Genomic DNA, 27,938 nt, shown 5'->3' on the forward strand with positions numbered 1-27,938 from the left:
TTTTTTGGTCCACAATGCAATAAGACTTACAATGATGAAATAAAATTGATACAATCAAACAGTATTGAAAAGACTCCGATTAACTAGATGCTAATATTTATCACAATAATAAAATACCAAATGGAAAAATTCACGTTTAGCTAATACTCTAAAAAACAGTAGTAATAGAAAACAACATGTTTTTATTATTAACATCTTATAGTTGCAAATCGTTTTGTATTAAAACGGTTTGTGATATTTGAAAACACAAAATTTATAGTTTTTATTTTCGATCACTAAAGCATGGATAATATATTATTTAAATATAATATTGAGTGAAAAATAAATAAAATTAGCATCACGATTAAAGTGTATTTTCCTGAAGCGATGGACATTTACATTGATCATAACTAAGTTATTAGTCACAATTGTTATAATCCACTGGAAATTCGTGTAATATATATAAATATATTCATTTGCCTAGAGTTACGCTCGTATTACCTTTAACAATTACCGGATAAATATGATAATTTTTTCTCCGACGCGAGAATACGCCATTTGACAGCTGTTTTTTTTTATTTTTTCAGATCAGAACGCGCAACTGATAGAAGTTATAATTATCGCCGTACTCGATGCTGACACCCAAAACGGACGGGCGGCATCGCCTCAGATTTCATAACCGTCACATGTACCAACGTGCCATCGACGGAGGTTATTGGAACGTTTGCCTACAGGTGTTGGGAAAAAGATGAAACGCCGTTCGTCGCTTCCGTCGTCGTCCGGTGTCGTCAACGAACAGGGTCACAGGCACCCGATGAACGTGTGCGCTGCCCATAGCCGTGCCGTGTTGCCACTTGACATCCGGACTCGTCGATTATGAAGAAACACAAACGCGAGCACTTGGATTGCGGCTGACAAAAACTGCAGTTAGACAATATTACACACCCACACAGAAAGCCAATAATTGAATTAAGTGCCGTCATGTTTTTAAAAACGTTTCCATACGGTTGAATCGGTTTGGTTTTTGTTTTATAATTTATTTTTTTGTAAATAATGTGTAGTCCGGGTCACTCCGCGATGTGATTGTAAATAATCAACAAGTGTTTAGAAATCAATTTTATTATGACCGGAGTGATAATAATATCGACGAAAAACGCAAGCTAACGGCCTCCTACTGGGTAACAAAGGTGCGCCCATTATGCCAGGGGGCCGACGAGGTCTGGTCGCCCCTCAAAACACGTTTCTGGAGAACATCATCAGAAGATCGAGTTCACAACGTAAGTAGTATTACACGCGAGACTCTCGTTAATTATTATTGTCATAAGATATCACGCGCGAATCGCGACGGTTGTAATTCAAATCAAAAGTTCTTTTCGACCGTGTGGACGACTTTTGGGTGAATGCTTTTTCTAGAAGAAAATACATTTTCTCGGGGTTCATTGCCGAGCGATATTATATTATTATTCGCTGACCTATAAATTTATAAGTTAAACTAAGTAAAAGCCAATTATTAAATGTCGACTGGACGTTATCAGAATACGCCGTTCATTTTAATATTCATGAGCGTAACAAAAACGTTAATATTCCTATGTACCCGCGAAGGGATCGGTTTAAAAATGTTTTGTTTTACTTTGATTACTAAAGCGATGCCGACGAATTGATTTCTCGAGTACTTCGTTTTCGGAAAAACGTTGTCGTGCCCGTCGCCATCAACTGTAATCGTTATCTTACTGGTCTTTTAAACGAACAATAGTGTTATTATGTAAAATTCATTATGAACACGCGGAGCACCATTTAATCTTGGCTTTTGAGGGTGATTTTAATTAAACCACGAGCAGTAACATTTGAACAATCTAGGAGGGAAGTGCAGTGAGCATGAACCCTCTACTTTGTTGTATTATAATTTTCCGTGAAATATTCGACTGAGAACAATACATTCGCGTTGCGTCGTAGTGTTTTCTCAAACAATGTAAAGTTTGGACGTTGTGGCCCACAACTACCTAAAATATTAATATGACCTGACACACAATTTTCCACGGTACAATAAGTATACTCGTAAATAAATACCAATACACGTGATGGGAGTTATCTGAGTTAATATTTGAATGTATTCACGAAAAGTTTTCATAAGAATATTTGATTGTCGTGATTATTGCCGTTTACACATTTTACAAAATTACATTTTGTGTCGAGTTTTGAAAAATCTACGAATTAGTCAATAAACTATTATCTGTTTTGTTGAAAATACTTCTCTAAAGCAATTCACTTCTTAAGTTGATTGTGTTTGTGACATTAATTTTTAATACATTCTGAATAACTTAACACAAAAAATGTATTTATGTCACGACAGTTACATTCAACCCTCTATTAAAGTTTGTTTATACTAAACAAGTACTTAAATTCGTGTATTTTAATTATATTTCAGTCCAACACTTCTGGGAAAATAAAATTACTCTTTTGTTTTTTATAACTTTGATTAAATAATGAATAATAAAAAATACTTTTATTGCTGCACACATTCATTCGTGTAAAATGTTTGATTTCAAAATCATTTTTCCGTGATAATTATTGAGCTTGGTTTAATTCGCATTGAATTGTTACTCGAGTAGAAACAAATGTTCTATTGTAAAAAATCAAAAACAATTGTTTTTAATTATTCGTGGTAAAGCATTAAATGTTGAAAAGTTCTTTGAGGGCAATATTTAATAATTATTTTTTTTAAATATAAATTATTCATCCCTATTATTTTCAAATTTGTGCACTAATATATATATATATATGAATTAAACATCTAATAATTTATTCATTATCATTTTAAAATTAGTTCAAATTAGAGTATTTATTTATGTGTTAAAGTTTTCATGGATCACTGTATTATTTCAAATATTTTCAGATGTATTCATGTATTAAGTTGAATATTGAAGTTTCAGACTCGTTTCAGAGTCCATCTTCGTAACTATAGTTACAAGTTGTAACTATACTGTTACCTGGCCTAGCTTTTTTTCTGTTTGTTATTATAACGTTGATACCAGTTCTAGAAACTGAAATGATTTCGGTTCTAAGATCTTTTTGATAATATATCTCTGTTACAATGAGATATCATGTTATTGCCCTGTTATCGTGTCCAGACGGAGAAGATAAATTATCAAGACTAGGTTACCTATTACATACCAAGAAAAAATAACACCCAATAATAAAGAAAACAACAAAACATTTGTAAAAAGAATATTCGACATATTTGAAATTGTTGGTGCTGAAAAGAATAACAATTTAAGTATGTTGAAAACAAAAACTAAACACAGGCAAAAACTATATCCATAACAAGAAATCAACTGTAATCAACTGCGATAAAAAATAATCATATTGACGTTATCAAATATCAGCTGATTACCGGTATAAAAAGAAACAGAAAACAAACCAGGCCGACAGTATATTTATAACTTTTGACCCGTAACTATCACTCCGAGTAAACTATGGCACGAGTTCGAAACGGTAAGGATCAAGTGAACATATGGAAACATTTGAAAATATTTATTATATTTATTTTCGGGTTCGAAACTCGATCACTTTGCTTAGCGAGTAATTGGAGTTGCCATTTCTCTCTCCGGTGACGAACAACCATCTCTGAGTATCAAAGGTTAAAAAATGTGCTCTTTTTGAGTAGACCACCATTGGTTTATAAAGTGTTAAAAAAATTATATAAATTATAACTTTTTTGAAATACGTTTATTCATGTTATTTAAGTAACATAAAACGTGAATTTCGATTCTTAATTTTGTTTACTCAATTTACTTTCATTTTTGGCAGTGACAGTTAATGTTATAACCCAACTTTAACTTATTATGTCTTCTAGTTTAATGATATTCTATGAAAGCTGATTAATCATAATCATATCAGATCTTAACATATTTTGCTTCCGTAACTACTCAAACATCACTTATTTCATATTATACTTTATGATATCAGTTCATAAGATAAGAAAAAATTAAACAAATATATGTATAATTTTCTTTCTTAAAAAAAAGATCAATTTTTATGGAGATTTAAAACATTATTTCATGTATAGTAATGTAGCAGAATATTGTGAGGAAATATTGGGATATTTATGTTTATGGGATATATTTTTGTTACTTAAAATCATTTAAACACTGTGAATTGTCAACCAAAAAAATTAGAACTTTACTCCACTAGAACATATGTCATACAACTCGTGTAGTTTTAAAAACAAAGCGGAAAAAATGTTTTTATTACTCGCTTGAGTGTGCAACACTTATAGTTACCAACTAGTACAAGTGAATAAGCACTTGGTGATGGAAGAGGAAAAAGACCCACCAAATCCCAAAATGCCACCACAACTGATCGCTGCTATGTAGGTCAAAACTGAATTATTACGTTTAACGCACACTAAACACATAACGTCACTGACTGTTGTAATGACTGCAGTCCACCATTTTATTTCTTTTGTTTTGTTCACATTCCCTTCGAAGACATCGTTAATTTTGTGTCTCTGTTTCTACGTGCATCATAAACTTTTTGCCGAAAGATAAATTCACAGCAATGGTTTGTTAAACTAAATTAGAAAAAATATTGTACAGCAACAGTTGAAAGTATATAATGTTTGACGATGATTGGTTTATGGACATTAAGAGTGTTAGCGCAGAATTTTATATTCTAGAAATATCTTAGACATTTTTTTTTTTTTTGGAAATGCGTACGAAAATAATAAAAACTAGTCATTCAAATGTTTGTATTTCTCATAACGCAAATACTCATTTTTGAAAATTGTCAAAACCTTAACAATTATATTGAATTATGTTGTTCAAAGTTTATAAGATATATAATAAGCGTTGTAAAATTCAAGGAAATTCAATCTAAAATTTTTTTTAATATTTCTGTTGAAATTCCCAAACTATTCAAACTTTTTATTTAATATATTATTCAGTTAATAATGACGAACATTCAGTTTTAGCTATTTACCCGATCTAATTTTATTTCAATCTGTTTATTTATTATGTAAAAGTACACTCTTGGCAAATTTATTTATAATTCGGAATTACTGATCATCACCTACATTATTCATGACAGATGTCATAATAGTTTTAAGTAGTGCATTGGTACTGATACATTGTATAATCTTTCATCCACACTAAAAAAGGATACGTTAAGAGTCCGTTTAGAAATGTGATGATTCCGAGTTCGTTCTACTATTAGATATAAAAAATATTATAAGGTACTATTTTTTTTTTTTAACTCTTTTGTTATATATATATAATTAAAAAAAATTCATTTGCATATTATATTAAATTTATTATACTACTTATTAAATAAATTTAATGAGACATGACATTGAAAAAATAAACAAATTAAAATACACATAATAAAAACAAACATCATACTCCATATAAATAATTTAACAAAAAATCGTTTTTTTAATTGTTATTTTTATCCACGGTTTGGCTTTTTTCATTCACCACCTTTAACTACCCAAATCGTTCGTTCATAGCTTTTATTTACTCCATTTTAAGAGATTGCTTCGTAAATATGAAACAGATACGACCACGTGACCTTTTTAATTCAGCATCAAGAGAGACGTAATTAGTAGTAGTAGCATCAAACTTATTCACACAGATATATTGTTTGGCTTTCATGTGGTTGAACAATCTCTCTTTTTTTCGCTGTTATCACTTTCACCCGATGCCAATACTCAAACAGTGGTGATAAAATTACATTGATAAATAAACACAATTAATTCTGTTAAATAATAAAGAAATAGTCTTACAAGATTAAAGTTTTTTATTTCAGTCACTTTTTATTATATTGTAAAAAAAAAGTATACTTATAATGGTCTAAACGTTACTACTGTTGTTGTGTTTTCGATGGGTGACGAGACACAGAGTTGTGGGTGTCAGCACAATGATGATAGAAACGTACTTGATATCTATTGTTATAGTAGTTTCGGTAACACTGTTCTAAATTAGTTAAGTTTTGGTTTGGTTACAGAATAGATTTGTTATTTTTATATGTATGACCTCAAATGGTCCTTAAGTTATAATTGTTACAAAAAATTCAATATTAATATTTTTAGTTGTAAATTTATAATTGAAAATAAAACGGATTATTACCAATTTTTTATTGATAGTATTTTATATATTTTTCTTGTTAACGACATTTTTTTTTGAAAATTAAAATATAACAAAAAAACTGGTGGTGAATTAAATAGAGGTGTTGAAAAATTGTAATTTATATGTTTAAGTTTAAAGGTAATATCAAAAATTTGTCTTCAATTTTTGGTAATTTTCCAAAAACCCGTATCCTTTAAATAAATTTCAAAATAAAGCTAACATAAACCAATGTGATAGAAGAAAACATTTTTCTGTGAATAGTTGGCAACCAAAGACAAAATTTGTAATCATTTTTTCTAATAATTTTTTTTATAAACAATCGCATTGAAGTGTTATATGTGATTTTAATCACTGTCGAATTTCAATATGTAATGATGTATACTATGCAGATCTCCATTATGTTGTTTATTTTTTAGAAATATTTAAATTTTAAAGATTTTTAAAGTGAAATTTTTTATTTAAAATTTTACTACTTACAACGACAGTATTACTATATTGTATATTAACTACAAAGTTGTTATTTATACACAAATGATAAAGAAACAAAGATGAGTTTTTAGAAATAAATATTTCCATAGTTTGTGTTTGTATCAAAGAATACAAGCTCTTATTAATGTTTGTATCCTACGCGAACATAAACACGCTCATTTTAATTAAAATTATTTTGTAAGACAGCTATTTATGTAGGCATTTTAACATCAAATGTTAAAACTTGTAGGGAAATATTTTGAAGTCATTACTATAGTAATGATCAATTCTTTATTGCAAAAAGTTACCAAGAGAAACAACTTTCAAGTTTTATAGCTTAATATTTGAAGTTATTACAAAATGTGTACACATTACAATAGTATAAACTATGCATAACCTAATTATAACTGTAGCAGTGAAACTGTGTGATAATAGTAATTAATAATCAACGATAATTTTCATGTGATATTACATATTGTATATTATTATCAATATTACTATTAATAATAAAATACTCGATAAAATAAGTTTCGTTCCATCATAATGGTTCATGGATTAACTACTGTAATAGAACACAATATTAAAGTGTTTTTATGAAAAAGAGAAGTTTACTCAATGAAAAAAAAAAAAAAAACTAATTCAGTGAAAAAGCTTTCGATATAAAATTGAGTAACGTCGTCAAGTTTTGTGCTCTCGTTTGGTTAAATGGCATCATTATACTTATCGTATAAAAACGTATTCCTCTCTTTTGTGACTCTTTGTAAAGTATAATGTTCCAAAGTTAAGACTTGCATTGATTTCTTGATAATGCAACAGTCAATTACGTTTAAAAACATTTATATTTATTAAAATCGTCAGTGAAACCTTACAGTTTCTATTGAATTGTTTTTCATTAAAAGAAAATACATTTTTTCCCGCAATTTTGTGACGCTATGTGTTTTATTATGGTAAATATGCGAGTTGGCACAGCATTATTTTATACACAAAAATATTATAATATACCGTGTTATTATACCAACGCAAGACAGACGTTACTCTGCCATTTTAGATTTAAAACGATTTGAATAATTCGTCCATTGAGTTCCTTTAGTCTAACAGTTTTCGTTGTACGTGGGTGGAGGAGGTCATGCAACGTGAATACTTTAACGAAAAACTGATTTGTATTCAGGATACGTTTATTTTTTTGTAGAGCAACGTGAAAAACTCTCAAATTCGGCCATGATGATACAATTTTGAGTATCTACCTATGTTTTCAGCGGTAACATTCGAGTCTTGATATTTCTCCTCAATAAAATGTTTTCCATTAATATTATGAGCACATTTTCGATGAAATATACTTTATCGTCTCTAAGCGTTTTCTTCGCATGGTGTGGCAATCAGTTTTATGAAAACATTTCAAGTTGCAAATAATTTACTGACAGACGCGAGATTTGATTTGATAAACTTGGCCGAATAAGGCGAACAGGACCTGTTACAGCTTTAGTAAAACATATGTTATCGTTCAATGACTTACTGACAGCCACGTTGGAAAAATGAACTTTCTCTGGAGTAAATAAGAGAATACCGTATTAAAGTTTACCAACGTAAACCTGGCGTAGAGAAACTTTTAACAAAGTATTTGATGACTTCTCGGGAGCGTTTTCGAAGTCGACACGTTCCTTGAAAAATCAATACTACAAAAACTCCATCTGTAAATTTTCTATTTTTATGTCTATTCAATTTAATTAATGCAGTTAGTGACATGTAATTGAAAAGCCTTACAAGATACTTATTTAAATGCGTTCATATTTTAAAATAATAACTGGTGTCAATATTATTCGATTTGTAATATTTATTCGTTATTATGAATTATTACAATAGTTATAAGCAAACAATGCTACTGAAAAGTTTAATCGAATAATTTTATAAAAAAAGCAAAGAATGTTTAAAAAATATTAAGTTATTTAAAAAATTAAGATTGCTAATGATTTAGTATTCAGCAAAACATAACTTAGTTTTTCGGTTGTTTTAAATTGATGAGTTCAATAAGCGTGCTAAATTATGTCCAATTCAATAATCATTTTAAAGAATTTTTGAAAATAGTATTATAAAAACATTTTTAAACGCATTAATAAAAAATTATATGCTAAAATAACGTTATAAACCATTATTTTTGAAAAATATGTTGCAAATTTAAGATTTTATTAGCTCTTATGGGCACTTTGTCAACTTTAGAGCCTAGTACATTATTAATTAAGAACAAAATTATATATTTAATTGAAATTCATTTAGTCACTAATGTAAAAATGTCATCTTAAAAAAACATACCTTCCGTTAACTTTAACGGTGAATCATTTTTAAAAACCATAAAAAAAAATTTAATAAAAATACTGGTTGGAATATACTATTGGTCTAAAATTCCATGTTTTGTTTGATATGCTCTTTTAATACTAGACCCTCGTTATATTAAAATAAACAATTGCATATATGATTAATAAATGTCCAACACATAATTTGTTTCTTAAGTATTTAAAATTATTTTCACATCTAAAGAAATTCGCTTCAATGGAAGAATTATTTTTAACGATGAAAATTAACATTAATATTTGAATTTTATAAAACTTAAAATTTTAAACTTGTTTTTAACGTTATTATAAATCGATTATGTATTCACGGTATGAACCTAGTGTGGTTATACTTTTTATTATTCAATGGAAAAGTTGAAAGTTTTAACATGGAAGACTACTTTTTACTGGTTTAAAATTCGAATTGATGTGCACGTGCATTTTTGCGGATTTGAGATGCTAATGGACTTTTGATTTAAAATTTAAATTTTACTATATGTTACGCTCAACCTCTAGGTCTTATATTATTCAAGTTTTGTGCGGGTTATAATAATAGCACTTAATGTTTCTGGTTGTTATTATTTTCATTCTTTACACTACTATCCATATAGTTTTGCTTTCTAATATAAAATATTATGTATGCTATTAAATTTAACATATCAAAATTTTATTTATCGTTTCTCAACAACCATAATAGGTGTTAAAAACACGAAAATGATCAACTAGTTTTAACAGCAAACACTAATCTAAAAAATAGTAAAACGTTTTTATGGGGTTAAAGTTTTGGCAAAGAAATGACGAACAAGATGTCGTTTCTAGTGGTCTTGTTAACAACTGAAAACGAACGTACTAGACAATTGAACAACGTTCACAATTAATTTGATGTAGTAGAGCTGAGTTATCGCCCATTTCATAATAATTAACCATCTATTGTTTTTTAACTGAAGAACTGTTCCTTTTTTAGTAAAATATCTTTAGAATACACATTTATTATTTCAGTAAAATAATGCACTCAAATCAAATAATATACAACATAATTTATCTTACTGTTAATTGCAATTTAAAAAAGCTAATGTAGCATTCAGTAATTTTACTTAATTATCATTAGATCTTTTACATTTGAAATAATTATTATTTCATTAGCCTTGTTTTCATATAACGTGTATTTCAGGTTAATTAAGGGTTAATTTTTTCAGTACCATACGTAAAAAATGATAACCATTTACCATTTATCTCTTTATTAAAAAATGATTTAATGAAAATCCAAACACTAGAATAATTGTGCATTCGTGGAAAATATACGTAGTGTATACGTTTAGCACACTGTTTTATATTATATTTATTTTACAATAAAAAATAGCACTTTTTTCTTTTTTTTAATGTCTAGAATACTAATTTCTTATGCAAAGGAAGATTTAAATTACACATTTTCTATTATTCAAGATTGATCGATATTATTAGTCTCTATGTATCATTTGAATATTCAAAAGTTTGTCGTTCTATTGATATTATAAATTACCTCTACAATCTTAAATAATTATTTTGTACAACTGGTTGTTTTAAAAGTTTTTCAAAACTTTTTTATTTGACCTAATTTCATTTGTACGAAATTGGTCTATATGTCTCATTAAGTTTAAGAGGGTTTACTTTAGAACAATGTAGTTCGCATAAAATTATACTTACACAATCACGTCAATGTCAATACAAGGAAGTACAAAATATTTTTTTGGGTTTTATACAATTGAATATAAATTAAGATATTTTAGTTTTTAGAAAAACTTTATAGAAAAGTATGTTCAAAACTTTGTCTTACTCCAAGCAGGAAAATTTAAACTCAAGTTCATCAACTTAATTTTTTTTAAGTAATTATTATCTATCCAAATTGTTGTAAATTCTATGTGTATTATATAAGAACAGTGTGGTGTTCAGACACAGTGCGAAATATAATTAGTTATAGCTCCGTTTTTTTGTATAATCAAACATAAATTAGAATAAACAATGACTACCGAAATATGCGATAAATATTCAACGGTAATATTGTCTTATTCAAATACATAATCAAACCATACAATATTACTATTCGGCAAATCTTTTGTAATTTGTTATTTTATATTGAAAATGATATTCCGTAGTTTCAGCATTATTTTAAAATTATATTTGATAGTCATGTGAAAAAGCTATCGATTAGGTGAAACTAGGTGAATATTTTCATCGTTAATATTTATATAAATTAAACTTTATAATTCTGAATATTTGCAAAATAACTCGTTGCAAGAAAACTTATTTAAAATTCTTCCGTAAAATATGATTATCTCTATGTGATATTGTTCTAAAACATTTTACTGAGTTACAATATTATAGAACGATATATGTAACAAGTGAAGACCGTAACGACGATGGTAGTCGGTCGATACACGAATGTAAATTTTGCACCTACCCCTTTTTCGATTTTCAAAAATGGACACTCTATTGTATTTAAGACAAAACCGAGTTTATTAAAGTTCATTAACACCTTAGTAAAACATTTTTGTGTTGAATCAATCATCATTTGATTACTTGATATTGTGATATTTGAATAGATAGATTCACATACTCTTATGTGTTTTGTACGTTAGTGGGTTACCGGAGTACAATGTGCGGTTAAGGGATGACGGTTATGCTTTGGACATGACGTCATGGGAACGAGTGACGTCACAACGCCACAAGCTTTTGGGTCAATAGCCGTGTACATAAAGGTCACTGTGAATTCCATTAGTCTCTTTCAAATGGTTAGCATTCATTTTTACTAATTAGGTACCCAATGTATATTATTGCTGTGCAACAATTTGTTTAAAAGTAATTGTATAGGTAGGGGTAGTTTTAGAGTAGTTAACGAAACTGCTTCAATGCGATACAGCCAAAAATGAAAGGCCTTGGAAAGATACTAGAATAAGCGTTGGGACCGACTCCTGATCCACTTCATCCTTCGTTTTACCGTGGCTGTGGTAGCGACTGAATTCTCCCCTCGACCGGGGTGCTGCTATTGATCTGCGTGAGACTTCCTCGCGCTCGCCAGCCACCATCGTCCGCTCTACTATCACTTTTCTACCATCACTGGCTACCCTCATTCATCTCCTTATTTAGCCTATATTTGACTTAATAATGAATTGCCCCTAAAAAGCAACGCAGTTTAAGCATTGATATTATTAAATCTAAGTCAATCGATTTTTATTTAAAGTGTCGATAAGAACATTGCAACAAATGATAATTAGAGATTTTAATATGTTGATCGTACATTTTTTTCTGTTGGAACACTCTTGTACTACTCAAGTTAAGCGCCAACAAAAAGGACATTACTGAGAGATAGGCACTCTACTGTAGTTTATGAGTAAGAGGCTACAAGTGTCTGTAAACGTTTAATTAAGAGATATTTATTTAGTCAAAATTATAATTTTTTGCACTAGTATTTATCGAAATAAAACTTGTACAATATTGCAATTTTAAATTCAGTTAACGTATTGAATATTTCTTTGATCCACAAAAATATTTAAATTAACGAATTTGTGTATTAACTTTAGGTATTAAGGTAAAAAATATTTCTCTGCATATAAAGTATAATGAGGAGGATCGTTCTATGGATATCTGATTTTATTGCAATTTTCAAATTACATTAGTGAATGAATACCTTTCAGAAAATATGTAATGAATGCCAAAAATTTATTCGATTATTGAACGAACGTTATTGCTTTTAAAATATTTTTCATCATTATGCACTCAATGTGTACGCAGTTCATTAAATAGGTTTTTTAATGAACAAAAATGAAGCTTCATTTAGCCTGTTATTTTGATGGTGGCAGTAAATCGTTTAACAAAAAGTATATAATCTTCCAAGTGGTTTTTAAGAGCGATGTTTGTCAACTTATCCTAATATTATTTTTTTTATACATTGAGTAAACTTTTCTTTTATATAGTTGATGTTTCATGTCGTAAAAGTGCTATTGGGTTTATTAAACCCTGAGCACATTTTTTTTTAGATAAATATGTTATCTCCTGTTGTTGTCATAATACGATTTTCAGACATTTGTTAAAAAATTGCCAATCACTATTTATACAATATGATTTATTAAGAATACTAACACACATTTTTTCGTAAAATATTATTTTTTGTGCTCTTTTTTAATGTCATAATTATTTTCATTTTTTAAATAAATTTTTATAATTGTCAATAGTTTTAAAAAGTGTTCTGCTAATAATAAAAGAATAAGGGATAAGTGTACCCCCATTTTTTCATGAAACAATATTTTTTTTATAAAAATGTATAAATAAAATTTTATTTATTTTTAAAAACCTTTCAAATAATAAGTAGGAAGCTATTATTATTTTTTACTAATAAATTAAGAATAGTTTAAATAAAATTTTGACTGATGGATAGCTAGTTGTGTATTACTACTTTTTGAGTTAATTTTCAGCTATAGGCAACTAAGATGCGTAGCGTAGAAGAATTGTTATCTGTGTACTATGGTAAATACAATGCATCACAAAACCCTACGCCATATCTTGTCTTTCTAAACATATAATTGTTAATATTTCAAAAGTTTTATTATAAAATTAGTTATTTATCAGGCAAAATTTTATTTAATCCATTTCACATTTAATAGTAAAAAATAAATAAAATAAATAGGTTCCTATTTAACTTTTGAAATTAAGTCCTAAATTCTATCCTTAGAAATAATGTTTTCTTCTAATTAACTTGATATCAAAAATGGTTCTTAAAAGTTTTTTGCAAAAATCAAATATTTTAAATTTTTGGAAAACCTTTTATTGAAACAATATATATATATATATCGGTTTATCAAAAATCACTAGATTACTCTAAAATAAAAATAATATTGGAAAAAAAAATGTTGAATTTTTCGGATACGTTTTGATTTTTAGCTATAAATGACTTTTTTGGGATTATCCCTTCTTTTAAAGGTGTCAGCTTTATTCTTTCAAATGGCTACTTACATAGCTCCCTTCTTTTTCTTTTTTTCTCCTCTTTATCTCAACCCTTATCCTAAACTTTCAGTTGACACGATCTCCCACATCATTTACACACACATCAGCCATCCTCATATTACATTTAATAACATCCCTCCGTATTTTTTGATCTTCCTCTACCTATATTTCCCTCGACATTCATTTCCATAACTGTTCTTAATATTCCTTACATAATTAACTAGCTTATTTAATAGATAATGATATAATTAAAAAAATGACTCGTCGATAACAACTTTTGGACCAATTCTTTGGAAGTTATTCTCGTTTCTATACTTAGGCAAGAGGAAGAGTTAAGACGAGAAATTAGTGATAAAAATAGCAGCAGCACCCACTTCTCACCTCCAGTAATTATTATAAATTGTTAATAACTTCGTAAATACTGGTCCAAAAGTTGTTATCAACTAAACATTTTCTTAATTAAATTATGTCCTCTTTTATAAGCTAGTTAAATATGTGTGTTGCTTTATTTAAAAAAAAAAAACGTTTTCAATAGAAGTTAATTTAAGTATCCTACAAAAATCATAAGTGTTTATTACACAGTAGTAAAAATTCTGAGTACAGTTAATGTAAAAGTAATTTATTTTGTGTGTACGGTTTTGATGACACGTGCACTGTTATTGTTTACACCGAGTGGCGCAGAAAAAGCACACCAAGCGTATCGCTCCCAATGTTACCACAATGTGGTTTAATCAATTGTCGCAACTAAGGTCTACAGGTGATACCATGCAAAACCATAAAGCAATACTTTGTTTTTAAGATAAAAATGAATTAGTTCTATGAAAATATTTATTCACTATAAATACATTCAAAATTAATACATTAAAATTGTTGTATTAATTAAGATATTAGTATTTAAATGACTGATATTAAACTAAAAAAGGGTATATAAATAAATAACTTATTAATTAACTTTAGAAGTCGTGAGGAATGTTTATGAAAAAAAAGTTTTACAGGATTACGACCGATTTTAGAAGTGAGGAGGCCTGAAGCGGATATTTTCAGTAGGCCCGCAATAAGAAAATTTTCACTAATCTTTAACCAGATTATGAATTGATGAGTAAAAAAGGTCCATCGCTTTATTCAGAATGAGCTCATTTTATCCATTGGATATTGGAGACTCAAACTATTCCCTCAGTCAACCAAGGCCTTGTGATTTCTTTATAGCGCATTACTCTTAAGATCATTTTTAATTTAATATATATTATAACTATGGATGAGTCGGACTATCTTTGAAATTATAAAACTTTTTTAAACAAATGGTTAGGACGGTCACTACTTTATGAAAGCTCAAAATAACGCTTTATATTACAAACATTTTTTGAAATAATCTTAAAAAATCTATTTTATTATAAAATGAGTTTCTTTTCAAAGCCTTTTGATTAAATAATTCAGGTACATATCCGAAGGAAGAAATATATTTTTATAGAAATATGACTAAAATTACAATAATAATACGCATAAAACAATCGTGACTAAATTATTGCATTTTGATTTTAATAATAAATTTTGATCTGGTCTAAGTATATTTTAAAAAGACTATTTTGAAATGCAATACAATACAATCCTATAAACTTCCATTAGAAGTGTTATACAAATAATTTAAATGTCAAAGTAATATTTGTATTTAAAATATGTATAGTGATTAAGATGTTGCTTCCTAGATATTTTATTAAAGATCATTATTGTATTTAATATTTTAATGTTACAACAGATTATCGACCATAAATATTTTAGATATAAAAAGTATTTAAATTGCAACTATAAACGAGAATTTTCATCTAAGAAGGATCATAATAAATATTTTAATTTTTATAGCTGACAGCAGTTTTCTTTTGGCAAACGCACAGATTGTCGACTTTCCAATTGTCTACTGTAACGAGTCTTTCTGTAAAATATCTGGATACAACCGGGCGGAGGTAATTCACAATTGGATAAATTCTCTTTCGAGCTATTTATTTTTAACAAAATGCAAATGACTCAAATCGTTAACTCTCTGCTCATATTTATACTTTAAAGGTTATGCAAAAATCATGCCGCTGTTCATTTATGTATGGTGATCTAACGGATAAAGATACCATTTGCAGAATAGACGAGGTGCTGGAAAGTCATTACCACGACCAATTTGAAATTTTGCTGTACAAAAAAAATAGTATGTACTTACACTATAATTAAAGTTATTTTTTATTTTTAGATTATTTAAAAATACTATATGACATTGGAAATTTCTCCTTAATGTTATAGCGAAAAAGTATTTTTATTTGACTGTTCCCTTGAATCCTTTCAAATTTTAAAAAATATTTTAAACCATTGAATTCATTGAGGTCATACAATATCATTTAAATATTTTTGTGGTGTTACACCTGAAATAATCAAACCACAGAATGTAAATGATAACAATCATTTTTTTTTTTTTAGAATATTTTATAAAATTTCAAAAACATTGTACTTATGGGCCCTGAAATTGTATACAATATCTGTTAAAAAAAAAAAAAAAAAAAAAATTGAATTCACTGATATTGTTCAAATCGGAAATTAAGTTATTTCATTTCACTGTCTAAATAGTATTGTGGTTGAAATAATATTTTTTTATTTCCTATAAAACTATTTCGTAATTTATAGTGTATTTTGAATTTGATAGACTTTCGTTTTTAATTAAATAATAATGATATTTAATAAAAATTTTTCAATCAAAACATTTATTTTAATTAATATAAACACCATAGTAATTTAAATAAAATTTTTATCACATTTTTAAAAGTCTTTTTTTGAAATTTATCGAATATCTAATATTTATGTTTAAAAATAAATATAACTTACTAAAATAACCGATGTAAATTTTTTCAATATTAACATTTTATATTATTTTCATTTATTCAAGCACAAAAGTTTTTAAATAAATAAATCTCCTTAATTAAAACAATTATTTATTAAAAAAAAATTACTAATCAAATTAAAATTTAAAACGATAGCAATTTTTGAAATAAATCAAAAGGTTACATAAGATTAGCTTAATGAAAGTCAATTATCGATTAAAAATTAATCTAACATTTTGTTAAAACCTTTCTTTAATATTTTCACCAACATGTGTGTTACATTTTTATATTTAAAAGATTTTTTCTGATAAATTACATTGATTTATGATAGAGTTTTGAACAAAACTATACGACGGAACTGCATTTACCTAGATTTCAAAAATTCATTTATCTAAATCAAATTCAGATAATGTCGGTTCATTATAAGATTAGTTATATAGTTACTGAAATTTTATTATATGGGTCGTTTTCATGAAGTTTTTTAATATAATTTAAATACACTTGATTATATACTATATATCTAGTATACATAAATCAATCATAATAATAATAAATAACTATCAAATGACATCTATCCATATTTAATAGGTTTTTTATTTTAATAGTGATTATGATTAAATAAAATATTTAACTTATTTATTTGTTAGTTAAAATTGATATTTGAATAATTGTTGAAAATACTTCAAGAAAAAATTATATGAATATAATCTAAATAGTTTATAAAAAGTCTCACTATATTCATAATTAGATTTGTAAAATTAGATAAAAATTTTAGCCATCTTTGCGTCAGTTAGTTTTCTCTTATACTCTTATACTAATTGAATAATATTTCATTATTTATTTATACTATACGATATTATGGTGTAAAAAGAAAACGAAACCTTCTTTTCTTAGTCAACATACAATTATTTCATACATGTTATTGATCATTGTTAAATAAGGCAAAAAATAAAACAAAAAACCTTAAATTAAGTACACTTAAATTACACATGGCCTTTGTGTATTATTTTATTGAACATTAAATCGAAAATAAACAAAATTATAAATTTAATATCAATATTATTAAGTAATATTTTTTTTTTATTAAGAATTAATCAACTAAAGTGTCTTTGTTTTTCAATACATGTATCAACACAGATTTGCCAGAAGGTATGTTGACTTTAGGACTGGGCAAGTACTGTAGAAATCCATCGGTTTATTTGATGTATTCGATAATGTATTTAATGACATAATATTATTATAATTATATTTTTATTTTCGCTCAGTTCCTATTTGAAAACTTTTTGACATCATATTTTACATTGATAGATCTTTTTTTAGAACCCAAATATCTTATTAGATCTATTATCGCTTTTGAGTTATTTAATATTGTACCCGTATAGCTTATATTGTTATGCTTTTAATGAACAAATACGTTTATAAGACAACACAGACAATTACTTCCTCAGTTTTAATAACAATACACAATATAGTTTAGTAGATAGAATAGAAATATTAACATTAAATCAATCTTGCGCTCACGAATTATAGAGTTTATTAGTTTTTGTATTCTAAATGTCATTAATATCTATTAACTTAAGCATATTCAAAAAATATGTAAATGTTTAATGTTAATATTGTATAATATCGATCGACTTAGTTTTTAAACATATTTTAACGAAAATAAAAAAATAAAATGATCAATTTTTATAAAATTGAATCATTTTACTAAAATGGAACAATATAATTAATATTAAAATTGGTATGCGAATACTTTTTTTATAAGAATTATTTCTCTTTTAGAATTAATTTAACTACCTGAGTAATAAGGAAATTTGTATAATTATTTTATAATTTATTATACTCATAATATAGTCTTAAGTATCCTCTTAACATACCTTGTTATTGATTGAAAAGTATCTAAGTAGAACTAAATTATTCTAGCTTTACGTACAATTAATAAATCACAATTAATATAGAGAAATAAAAGTTTAAGCTTAATACTGCTTTCTATACACTTGTGCTACGTTATTTCAAATACATATTTTATGCTTTATAAATTATTATTATGGAGTTTTTCTAAAAGAAAGTCCTCATATTGTTTTATTGTGTAGAATAGATAAACTGTGTAAAGAGTTTCTTTTCTGGGTCGTAATTAAATATATATATATATATTTTATATCACTTGGTATTAATGTAAAGGGTAAAATAATATTTGTATTAATTTACAAGCTTATCTGATCTCATAAAGAAAAACATTCAGGGGCAATATGTATAGATAAATTGATTTACCATACATTGTATATTTTCAGTAAATAAATATTTGGTAGTTATTTTATATAGGTGTATTAAATGAAAAAGAAAGGCTTTATGATGATTTTTCGATGTTACCTAGGAATGAAAAAATGTTTAACCTAATATTTTATTTAAAATGTTATGTAGGACATTCTTTTAACTAATTATTAGTTATACTACAATACTTTATTTAAAATATGATGTCCACTAAACCTATAAATAGTTTATATGACTAGTATAATTAGTAATTCATTATAATTTAAAATCATAAATGCTAAATTTTATTATTTATTTAACTACTGTGTAGATAAATTTGTTTACTGAAATATATAATTACATACATAGCCTTTATGACCTATTAGTTCATATTTTATACCTGAGTAGTTAAACGGTTAATAAAAATTTGGACGTAGTATTTTAACTTTTATTTGGCATGGTCATATATGATATATCTAATTAATAGCACAATTAATTTTTATTTTATTATTGAATTAATTAACTTGTTGAATACTGATATTAAAATTAACTTTTCTAACATGCCAAATAAATGATACATTTCATTTTTAATGAAATTAAATAAATTTTCTTTGTTAACTTTTACTACGACCTTATAATACTATCTTATAATATTTGTTAGAAACTCCATTATGGTTGCTGATGCAGATAGCTCCGATAAAAAACGAGCGGGACCTCGTGGTGCTGTTTTTATTAACATTCAGAGATATTACAGCACTCAAACAACCAATCGAATCAGAGGACTCCAAAGGCGGTAAGTTAAATATTAATGTAACATTGTAATGTTAAACTAAATATATTCGAAGGTTTTAAAAATATATTAAATGGAATTATGAAACGGACATAATTACAAATTTTTAATGCAACTTAAAAATACTTAAGATTATTTTAAATGTGTAGCAATGATATTTTAATAAGTATACAAAATTGATATGGAAAATATTGTTATTTTGTTAACGGCTTTATTGATTTTCCTCGAATTNAAATATATTCGAAGGTTTTAAAAATATATTAAATGGAATTATGAAACGGACATAATTACAAATTTTTAATGCAACTTAAAAATGGATAGATTTAAGATTATTTTAAATGTGTAGCAATGATATTTTAAAAAGTATACAAAATTGATATGGAAAATATTGTTATTTTGTTAACGGCTTTATTGATTTTCCTCGAATCAATGAAATTATAATTATTTTTCATTAACTATTTTCCAGAAGTATTAAAAAAAAATTATTCTCAAATATAATACCACTAATTAAAACAATAATTTTATTCGACACTCAAATTAACGAACATCTTATTCTTTATTATCAAAAATTAGTGTAGTTAAATTTCATGATAACTTTTGGGTACCATTAGCTATACATCAAAAATATGTTGTTATTCTATATACAGAGTGAATTACGAAGATATGACAAATTCAATTATAATTTTATTGACATTTTTTAAAAATAATTATTGCCTTGGTAAACTACGTTCAAACAGTATTTCTTATTATTTATCACAAATAAAAAATATAATTTTGTAATTTTGTAGTTTTCTTTTTACCGAAAAATAATTTAATGAATTGATAACAATTTTAATATAAGTATTTATTGAATTATACGCATTTTAATACAAAGAGTGGATATGTAACGGGGTAGATGCAACTTGTAATAGTTTCAGTATATTCCGCCTGCGGATATACACTATTACAATGCTTGTAACTCGATAGGTACATATCCTAAAATTGTTCTAAAAACAAACAAAATTGTTTGTTAAAAAAAAAAAATTATGAAAAAATGTTCTTATTGAAGTTTTACATAAAACAAAAATTACAGATTTTTATTTTTTCCTATTATTAGTGATTAATAATAAAAATTATGTTTCGAGATAGTCTAAAAATGCAATAACTATTTATAAAATTATTTTAAACAAAATTTTAATTGTATCAAAAGCTTATTTGTTAAAGATTTGTTATATTTTCGTGATCCTAAAGTGATATAATATGATATAGTCTTATGATATAAAGTCATATAAAATCGATTCGACTATAGTAAGTAAGCCAACTTATATTAGAATCGAAATTATTTTTTGTGGGGGTTGTTAATGTTTTGAAAATGGCTATTCAATTACTAAAGTTTGAAAGCAAAAATATTATCATTATCGTGATTTATTATTAGAACCGAATTGAAAAATCAAATTGAATATAAAGTTAATTTTGTGTTTTAAATTTTAAAAATAATGAATACGAGTAATAATGAACTAATTTATTAACTAATAATGAATTATCGTAAATCGTTATCATAGTATAACAAAGAAATTTCATTTTTCATTCAATGCACTATAAAAAATCTAGACACTTAAAAACTAATTAGTTAAGTGTATTCTTAAAAAGGTTTTAAACATAGTTGCTATTCACTTAAAAATAAGTTATTTGGTACTCCTCCTTAACTTTGGAAAACTTGAATAACAGTGAAATAAAAATAAGTTCTTTTTTACATAATTTTTTTTTACAAATCAAAACTGTTTTTAAGAGAATCGTACTAAATATATTTGAAGATGATGTAGAAATCATAAAATGAAATGAGATAATAAAAACTGGTTGTATGTATATATGAAAAAAGGAAAATTGATTTCAAAACATAACATTATTTTTATCTGAGTGCAATAATTCATCAACTAGATTAAAAATTATTAATCTAGTATTTCTTAATGAATGGACTTCTTTTCGCGATGCTTATAATTCATACTTGGATAAATTAACTAACCAAAATATGTACTACCGTAAATACTCCAATACCGTAAAATATAATTATAATTTTTATAAAAATTTAATAAAAGATTATAAAAATTAATTTTTTAGTTGGCTTCCTTACAGAAATATTAAATATTTTAGTTCATTTGAATGTTTTTAGAAGTTGAGTCGCCACTTTATAGTATGGACGCTTATAATTGTTTAACATACTTCTCAAAGCGGTTTCAATATAAAGCCTATGATTAATATGTAAAAATTTGTTTATAATTATAAATATGCCTTAGCTCATTAAGCAAAATGTCAAATTTTTTTTTTTAATTGATTGGAAAGGGCTGGGAATTTGAAAAATTTTAGCTTGTAGCAACCATAAGCATTAATATTATGTAATGATTAAACCCTAAGAAAAATTCCTTTAACACTTTTTGAACACAATTATAAAATTACTAAAAATGACTATGCTAAAAACTAAAAAGTTTCATCGGTTCTATTAAATATTATAATTCATTCGAATATATTGTTAAAATAAAAGTTTGTATTGTATAATTGTTTTTATAACGTTTTGAATTGCTAGTTGTGTTGCCGTTGTGATTGTAATAATTTCCAATGTCACATAATATATTTATAAAATTACATAGGTAGTACAAAAACATATAGTATAAATACATAGCCTATTCGAAGTAAAGGTATTATAGAATATAGAGATGAGGGCGAGGGAGTAATTAAAACAACAACACCTGAGCACGGTCGTTTAGGTTCTAGAGTATATTTCATTGGATAAACTCTCATTATTGATTGTGCCCAACTAAAATATGCTTATATGCGACATTAATATTAAATAATATGATAAACTATTCACCTCACAAATTTCTTAATTTATTAATATTTTATTATATTAACAATACATATAAATTAATATATTTAAAGTACTAATTTATAACTAAAAAATATTTAACTCAAATAGCTAAAAAAATTACTAAAAAAACCCTTATATGAATTTTATATTAAGTATAAGTATATTTATAATCACTTCATTAAAACCATACAACTAATCAATAAAACTTGTTTAAAAACAACAGTAACTTAATGAATTGTGATCTTGACATACTGAAAAATTCATTATTATATTTGTGTGAATACTGTAAAATGTAGCAATCGTCTTGGTAATAACGTTACTTGATGATAATATTACTTGAGGTGTACAAGGCAGTTTTTCTGTCAGGCTATCAGTATGTGTTTAGCACTGATGATGGTAACGTTGTTCTTGAAATAATTATGAGCGATTTGTTTTTTGTAATTTTTCTGGCTTTTTGAGTTAAATATTTAAATATTTTTTTTAGTTTTAAATTAATAAACATAATTGACTAAATAACATGATATGCGAATATATAGTCGGATTAATACAAAAATAATTATTAAGTAGACGTAGATTTTTTTAGATATATTTTTGTATAAATTGTAGATAAGAGAACATATCCTATAAGATAATTTAATATTGATATCAAAATTATTTAATAAAGGTTTGAAGTATTGATGTGCAGTAAATATAGTAAATTTATTTGTAGGCTTTATTTCTAATTTTAGAAGTACTATTTGCCAAAAATTTTTGTTTTTGTAAGTTACTATCATTTAATATATAAATGCACATATTAATATACTCAATGAAAATTCCACATATAAATACATATAATTGGTATTTTCTTGACAATGTTTATCATAATTAATAAGAGAAGATATTTAAAATCAAAAATGCAATCTAGAACATATTATGAACTTGTACATCAACATATTTCAGTTCTATTAGGATAACGTGTATTTATATTTTGTTAATAGGGAAGGTGTAAAACAATTTTTTGATCAAAAATTTATGAATCATATGAATTCAGATATTTTTGTATTTGCATGCTTTATTTTTAATGCGGTGATTTTTGTGTTTCGTGTCAACTTCATAGATTATTATGTGACATGGGGAATACAGGGTAAAAGTAGTATATGAGGTAAAATGTGACAGCTTTTTAATTAAAACGTCAATATAATGAAAATAAATAAACAATTTTCTTTATATTTTAATAATTGTCATTACAGTATATAATTGATTATTTATTATGTTAATTTTGCCTAATTTCAAAATTCTGTATTAGATCTAGTTTTATGAAAAACTCTTCATAACATTATTTGTTTTATATCATATTAATTAGTTCTTCATTCTTTATGAAAACAAACATATTTTTATATTCACTGTACTACTTTACATTGAGATAATTGAGACATTGTGCTTCATTCTTTAAAATATTTTCACTAAATAATTGAAATGGTTATTGGAACATATTGATTAATTTTTTTTATTTATATACTTATTTCTATTTAAATAATTTTAGGATTCAATTTCAAATGTTACATGTATGCCAAAAGATTCCTTAAATAAAACAAATAAATATTACTTATTATATTTTCTAAAAGTATTTTTTTAGATTACAAAAAGAAAAATGGCCGACAAAAAAATAAATAAAATAAAAATAAAAATGTATCATCATTTTTTACTGTGTTGATTTTACTTCCTCGTGTTGATGTAGTTAACAGTATGTGAGCAAATATAAACAAAGTAACAATGACGTACAGTTTAATTATTATGAATTTTTTTTTTAAAGTAAATGAGTCTAAAACAAAAAAAAAACACGGAACAGTTTTGTGATGTAATATTTCAGTAAAAACAAGATATTTACAAAGTGATCAGTCTATCACAAACCATTCGATTACAAAATAAATACAATATTAGAAAAAAAAATGTTTGATTTCTATTAGTTACATATATTTCTTGATTTATCAGCTATACATTTTCTGGAATCATCCTTCATAACTTATAAGGTTGTCAACTTATTTTTTTTTTAAATTGTAACATAAACATTTAAATAGCTTAAAAAATAGAAAATAATCTATTTTGAAGTTTTCACACCTTCAAGTTATAAAGGATATTTTAAAAATTCATTATTAACTGATAAATTATGAAATATGCGTAACTAAAAAAAACAATATTTTTTTTTCAATATTTTATTTATTTTGGGAGTAATCGAGTGGTCAATGATATACCACTTATCAAAGTGATATCATCACTTTTTCTTAGTTAAGGTTGGTTTTTTATTAAAAAGTTTATGTTTTATATTCAAAGCAGTCTTATAATTTTTCAATTATATATGAAAGATAAGGTCTAGGATAACTAACATCACAAAATTTAAAGGAAAGACAAAAGAGAGAAAGAAAAAATATAAAAATAATTAACCAGTAAAATAAGTAGTTAATATCAGTCTTATTAACTTTTTTATTGTATGAAGTGACTTCACCAATGAATGAACAATTAAAAGTTTTTCATCTTTTAAATTACTTTTTAATTTATATTTTGATATTACAATTATTAAGTAAATAAATATTTGTTCTCTGGAAAATTTTTTATAATAATAATAATATAAAAATATTTCTTACTAAGTATCATAAAAAATTTAATTCATTAATAAATGTTAAAAATTGGAATTTTCCACCGAATAAATAGTTAAGAATATTGTATCGATAATTGTAATATTGTAGAAGGATTTAATTTAGATATTTTCTTTGTTATAATATAAATATAATATAAGTTGTTGCTTGTAGATTATATTATAATCTACAAGCAACAACTTGTTACAATCAACTAAAACAATTTTATAGTTAAAACTTAGCGGTGATCGTTTAGTAGAAGTATTCATTCACTATTAATTTGAACACCCTATTTAACAATAAAACTATTCTATTTTAATAAAAGTAAATTAATACTATGGTTAGTCCAACTAAAGTGGTGTCCATATTTCATTTAAAATGTTTTCCGTGTTATGATGTTTAATATTTTACATTTATTCACATTTCATTATAAGTTTCTCATTTTTTTGTCATATGGATTAACATAATCAAAAACTAAGAATGTTTTGCATGATTTGAGTTTTTGAAGTATATACAATGTTTTTCACAAATGCTATGTCTCATTGACTGAAATAAACAAAAATATTTTTATTTAGAAAAAAACATTTCTATTAATCAAACAATATCTATTTAAATGACAAATTTGGAGATAACAAAATATTCATTGAAATCTTAAATAATTCTATTCTAATTAAATAATTCACCAGAAATTATCACAAATATCATTAAACATATTTAAAAATCTTGTCTTGTTATCGTTCGTTTTTTACTGCATGCTGAGTGGTGTTTGTTTTTGTTTGTTTTGTTATGCCATGCCCAACACCAGGAGATCTGTTAGCAGGCCTCAGCAAGTTCGCAAAGCTGGCAAGGTCGGTCACCAGGAGCAAGACATTGGTATCACAGTTTTCTTCTCATCCCGTCTCCATCAAGGATTCTACCAGACATGTGCAATCCCATTTAGCACATGTAAGTATAGTGCAAATTTTATCCTAATTAATTAATGTAAGAATAATGTATTTTATACAAAATACAAAAACAATATTATTTATAAATACTATTTATGCGATGAAACTGAGTATGATACATGAAAATGATTTCAGATGATGAGCTTGAACGCGGATGTGATGCCACAGTATCGACAGGAGGCTCCCAAAACTCCTCCACACATCCTTTTACATTATTGTGCGTTCAAAGCTATCTGGGATTGGGTGATACTATGCTTAACGTTTTATACAGCTATCATGGTACCGTACAATGTAGCGTTCAAAAATAAAACTAGCGAGGACGTGTCCCTATTAGTCTTAGATTCTATTGTCGATGTCATATTTTTTATAGACATTGTACTTAACTTTCATACCACGTTCGTCGGTCCTGGTGGAGAAGTAGTGTCTGATCCAAAAGTGATTAGAATGAATTACTTAAGGTCATGGTTCGTAATAGACTTGTTATCATGTCTTCCATACGATGTATTCAATGCATTCGATCATGACGAAGAAGTGAGTAGGGTTTATTGATATGTTCTATAACAAGACCTAAAACATTTATTTATTAGTTTAAATTTAAATATTGAATGTTGTATTAGTGAATGCCAATTAGAATATAATATATACATTTTTTTTTTTGAAGCAACAAATAGTTGTTTAAGAGTAAAAATAAACTAAAAAAACGTTCGAGTATTCTACATAAATATTCAAAAATTTAGTATCATTATATAAAATAGTTGATAATTTTTGTTTATATTATAATTACTTTTGATATCTAACAATTCTACAGCAGCATTATTTTATAAAATGTCTAAAAGACTATAAATGATATTTAAAAGGGTTTTAATAAGCTAGAGATTTTGGTTTACTCTAAATATTTAGTTATACAGCAAATATATAAAGAAAGTATTTGCGGTAGCTGAAGGATTAGGAAACTGAACTTTATTCAGTCGAAATGAGAGAGGGTTCTAAAATACTATCAAGAAAATTATGGTATTTAATCAACTATATGCCAGACAAAGATAGTAAATAATTTCGTTTTGGTCGTTAAATTGTTTCATTAAGATACAATATAGTTGAAATTTTTTTAGCAATATAATTACTATATTTTATGATATCTAAGCAGAAAATTTTCGATAAGGAAGAATGTCATATAATTTATGTGCAAATAAAGTTAATTCATTTTTTTTTTTAATAAAATTTTATTTTAATAGCATCATGACTTTAATAAAAAAATCATAGATTAAAGAAATGTGTAATTACTTATTTTTAATTTATTTGATACAAAAAAATAAACTTAATATAAGGTTAATGATTGATATACGACGCCAAAAAATGAAAATCATTTTATAGGGTTTAAATAAAACATCATAAGATATTTATAAAATTAATTATAAATTATTTAAAATAAATCTCCTAAGTTATTTTTATAACGAAGAATTCGAAGAAAAATAATTGCGATGACTACACTTGTACAGACTCAAACAAGTTCGTAGATAGATAATATTTTTAGATTTATTCGTTAAGTTTAATGAAGTATCTATAGTACTATTCTAATTTAATAAAATACCTCCCTCTCTAAAATATCATGTATTTATGTAAAATAAATCGATTTTATTTAATCAAAATGAATTTTCAAACCAAAAAACATACATTTTGAATTTAGCTAGTATAATAAGGAATACATTTTATTTTATGTAATAATACATTTTTAAATTTATCAACGATTTTTTATATTTAAAATGAATATTATAAAA

At 25.7% G+C, this 27,938-nt stretch overlaps 1 protein-coding gene across 2 annotated transcripts in view; it reads left to right on the plus strand.

The window, feature by feature from the left end:
• LOC126909408 (potassium voltage-gated channel protein eag) overlaps positions 1 to 27,938 on the plus strand; it is a 66,493-nt gene that overhangs the window by 30,760 nt on the left and 7,795 nt on the right. The window contains exons 3-8 of one of the 2 annotated variants that reach the window (XM_050691834.1): positions 567 to 1,256; positions 15,728 to 15,828; positions 15,929 to 16,061; positions 19,637 to 19,768; positions 26,025 to 26,164; positions 26,299 to 26,694. In XM_050691834.1, coding sequence (XP_050547791.1) covers positions 1,178 to 1,256; positions 15,728 to 15,828; positions 15,929 to 16,061; positions 19,637 to 19,768; positions 26,025 to 26,164; positions 26,299 to 26,694 — 981 coding nt within the window. In that variant the 5' untranslated portion in view covers positions 567 to 1,177. The remainder of the gene's footprint in view (positions 1 to 566; positions 1,257 to 15,727; positions 15,829 to 15,928; positions 16,062 to 19,636; positions 19,769 to 26,024; positions 26,165 to 26,298; positions 26,695 to 27,938) is intronic. The other variant, XM_050691840.1, reaches the window with a different exon arrangement.

The sequence above is a fragment of the Daktulosphaira vitifoliae genome, unplaced genomic scaffold, assembly GCF_025091365.1.
Source record: "Daktulosphaira vitifoliae isolate Bord-2020 unplaced genomic scaffold, ASM2509136v1 Scaffold_1, whole genome shotgun sequence".
NCBI lineage: Eukaryota > Metazoa > Arthropoda > Insecta > Hemiptera > Phylloxeridae > Daktulosphaira > Daktulosphaira vitifoliae.